We start from the raw sequence: 2,346 nt of genomic DNA, 5'->3' as shown, positions 1-2,346 counted from the left end.
ACTGGTTTATGTGCACTGACCTTCTGTTCTGTTACAGGTTTAAACCAGTTTCTGATCACTAAAACCAGTTTGTGCAACTTCTGTCCCTAGCCTAGGCCCTCCCCCTCAATGAGCTTTCACTGTCTGCTCCTGCCCTTGCCCCAGGGGGCAGAGTGGTGCCACCCCTGACACCAGTGGAGTCCACAGTATGGTGCAGTGGTGTGTTAGGGGTGTGACCTGGGAACCCATGACCTTACACTGGTGCAGATCCCAGGGCATGCAACTCCTGCTGGTGTAGCCTGTGTGGCATGTGGCCCGTGGCCACAGTTATGCTACTGAAGGGTTGAAGTTACTTTCATCCAGTTTTGAATCCTCCTATAGCTTTTAGAGGAAGCAGTGACTGAGCTGGAATCAAAATGGAGATTTGTATGCATGTTAAATGTAAGTCTGTGTGTATCTACTTGTTTGATTAAGGGCAGGGAGGGGGGACTGAGATCCAAAACTGTGCCCTTTATTTAAGTGGTTCTGTGAATGTTTGCATTTATAGCCTTGCATTCTTTGAGACCAGGCTTCAACTCGGGTGGGCAAAATGCGGCCCACAGGCCGGATATCGCCCACCGAGCCATTCTATCCGGCCCGTGGGGCCCCTAAAAAATTTAAAAAATTAAAATTTATCTGCTCCTGGCTGCCTGTCATGTAGCCCTTGATGACTTGCCAAAACTCAGTAAGCGGCCTTCCGCCCAAAATAATTGTCCACCCCTGCTTTAACTATTTATGTCCTGAAAATGAAGCTGCTCAGCAAACTGCTGATTCAGTTCTCTCACAGCCTATCTTTTATATTCATTTGTGCTAGTGAAGAGTTATAAAGTGGTTTTGATGCTTATAGAACAAATAAAGAAAAAGTGTGCATGCTCCATAAAAGTACCATATCCTCTGCCTTGTTCTGTTGCACAGCCACTTCAATTTCTGCTTGTTATCATGAGATACTCTTGTTTTTCCTCTTGTTTTGTGTGCTAGTTTCTCTTGTATTGCGAAGGAACTCGTTTTACAGAGACTAAGCATCGTATCAGCATGGAGGTAGCTGCATCCAAGGGATTGCCTAAACTCAAATATCATCTGTTACCCAGAACCAAAGGTTTCACCACTGCAGTCCAGTGTCTCAGGGGAACAGGTATGCTAGCTTTCCTTTGTTCTTAACAGTACTAGCTTCTTGGCCTCTTGCAGGCTTAGATCAGGTGTAGTACCTGATGATTCAATATATTCATATTTGGTGAAAATACAGACTCATTACAGCAATTTGACATCATTAATATTACTTTGAAGCACTTGACTCCTTGATGAGCAATCTTTAAAATGCATGACTGTTCTAGTTTTAATTTGCGCAAATTAATATTTTACACCTTTTAAAGTACCAATATATGAACATGCACCAAGCTCTTGCTATACTCTTGTGAAGCATTTGCAAAATAGGATAAATTAAGTAGCAGTCTGGTTGGTTACGCCTTATGAATTAAACTATTGGCAGTATTTGGCTAACTGACATCATTAAAGCAGTGTTTGCTTCAGTTTGTTTTTATTTAAAGTTTGAACATGGGCAAGCTGGATGCATGGAAGGCTAAGATAATGGCTGTATTCTTTTTTCTTGCAACAGTTTCAGCAGTGTATGATGTAACACTAAACTTCCGAGGAAACAAGAACCCCTCTTTACTGGGAATCCTTTATGGAAAAAAATACGAAGCAGATATGTGTGTGAGGTGAGCACGGAATGACTGGTGCAAGACCCAAGGGGCTTTTGTTCTGGATACTAAAATGTTTCCAGGTCTGGTAGGGAAATGTTACTCTTCATCATTACCCCAGCACTGTGTCCTTCAGGTTCCATTGCGTGTCCCAAGGAGCCTTACCATGTCCTGTGCTTCAAACTGTTCCCTCTTTTAAAGATCCTAGGTCCTGCCCATCACCTAGAACTTTGGTGACGGCCTAGATTTTCATCACCATACAACTTTCAAGACAGGGCATGAACAGTCCTTTAAACCAGTACTTGCCATCTTTTAAAAAGTGAGGGCATCTCCTCCTATCGAAAAACCATGTCCCTGTGGTGTCCACTTAGCAGAGCATATCTCGTGGATTGTGTAGAACTTCAGAAGACTGTATTTTCTTGCACCCTTTTCCCCCAAATCAGCCCTCCTCTCCACACCTCCTCCTCTTCCAATTGGGGTGTGTGTATTAAGCAGGGAAGATGATTTTCCCTGATTTTCTGATCAAGATAGAAGCACCCTGCTTTGATTCGTGCTCCACAGTACATCACTATTTAGGCAGAGGGAGTCAGTTGACTTAATGGCTCATTGTTTTTCATTCCACATGTGTTAA

At 43.2% G+C, this 2,346-nt stretch overlaps 1 protein-coding gene across 2 annotated transcripts in view; it reads left to right on the top strand.

The window, feature by feature from the left end:
• AGPAT3 (1-acylglycerol-3-phosphate O-acyltransferase 3) overlaps nucleotides 1–2,346 on the top strand; it is a 187,358-nt gene that overhangs the window by 168,270 nt on the left and 16,742 nt on the right. For both annotated transcript variants that reach the window (XM_019524624.1, XM_019524623.1), the window contains exons 5-6: nucleotides 997–1,150; nucleotides 1,631–1,733. In XM_019524624.1, the coding sequence (XP_019380169.1) occupies nucleotides 997–1,150; nucleotides 1,631–1,733 (257 nt within the window). The remainder of the gene's footprint in view (nucleotides 1–996; nucleotides 1,151–1,630; nucleotides 1,734–2,346) is intronic.

This window comes from Gavialis gangeticus, unplaced genomic scaffold, assembly GCF_001723915.1.
Source record: "Gavialis gangeticus isolate Ggan-Ray unplaced genomic scaffold, GavGan_comp1, whole genome shotgun sequence".
Lineage (NCBI taxonomy): Eukaryota > Metazoa > Chordata > Crocodylia > Gavialidae > Gavialis > Gavialis gangeticus.
The sequence above is the reverse complement of the archived record's forward strand: the minus strand, read 5'-3'. Positions and strand labels throughout refer to the sequence as shown.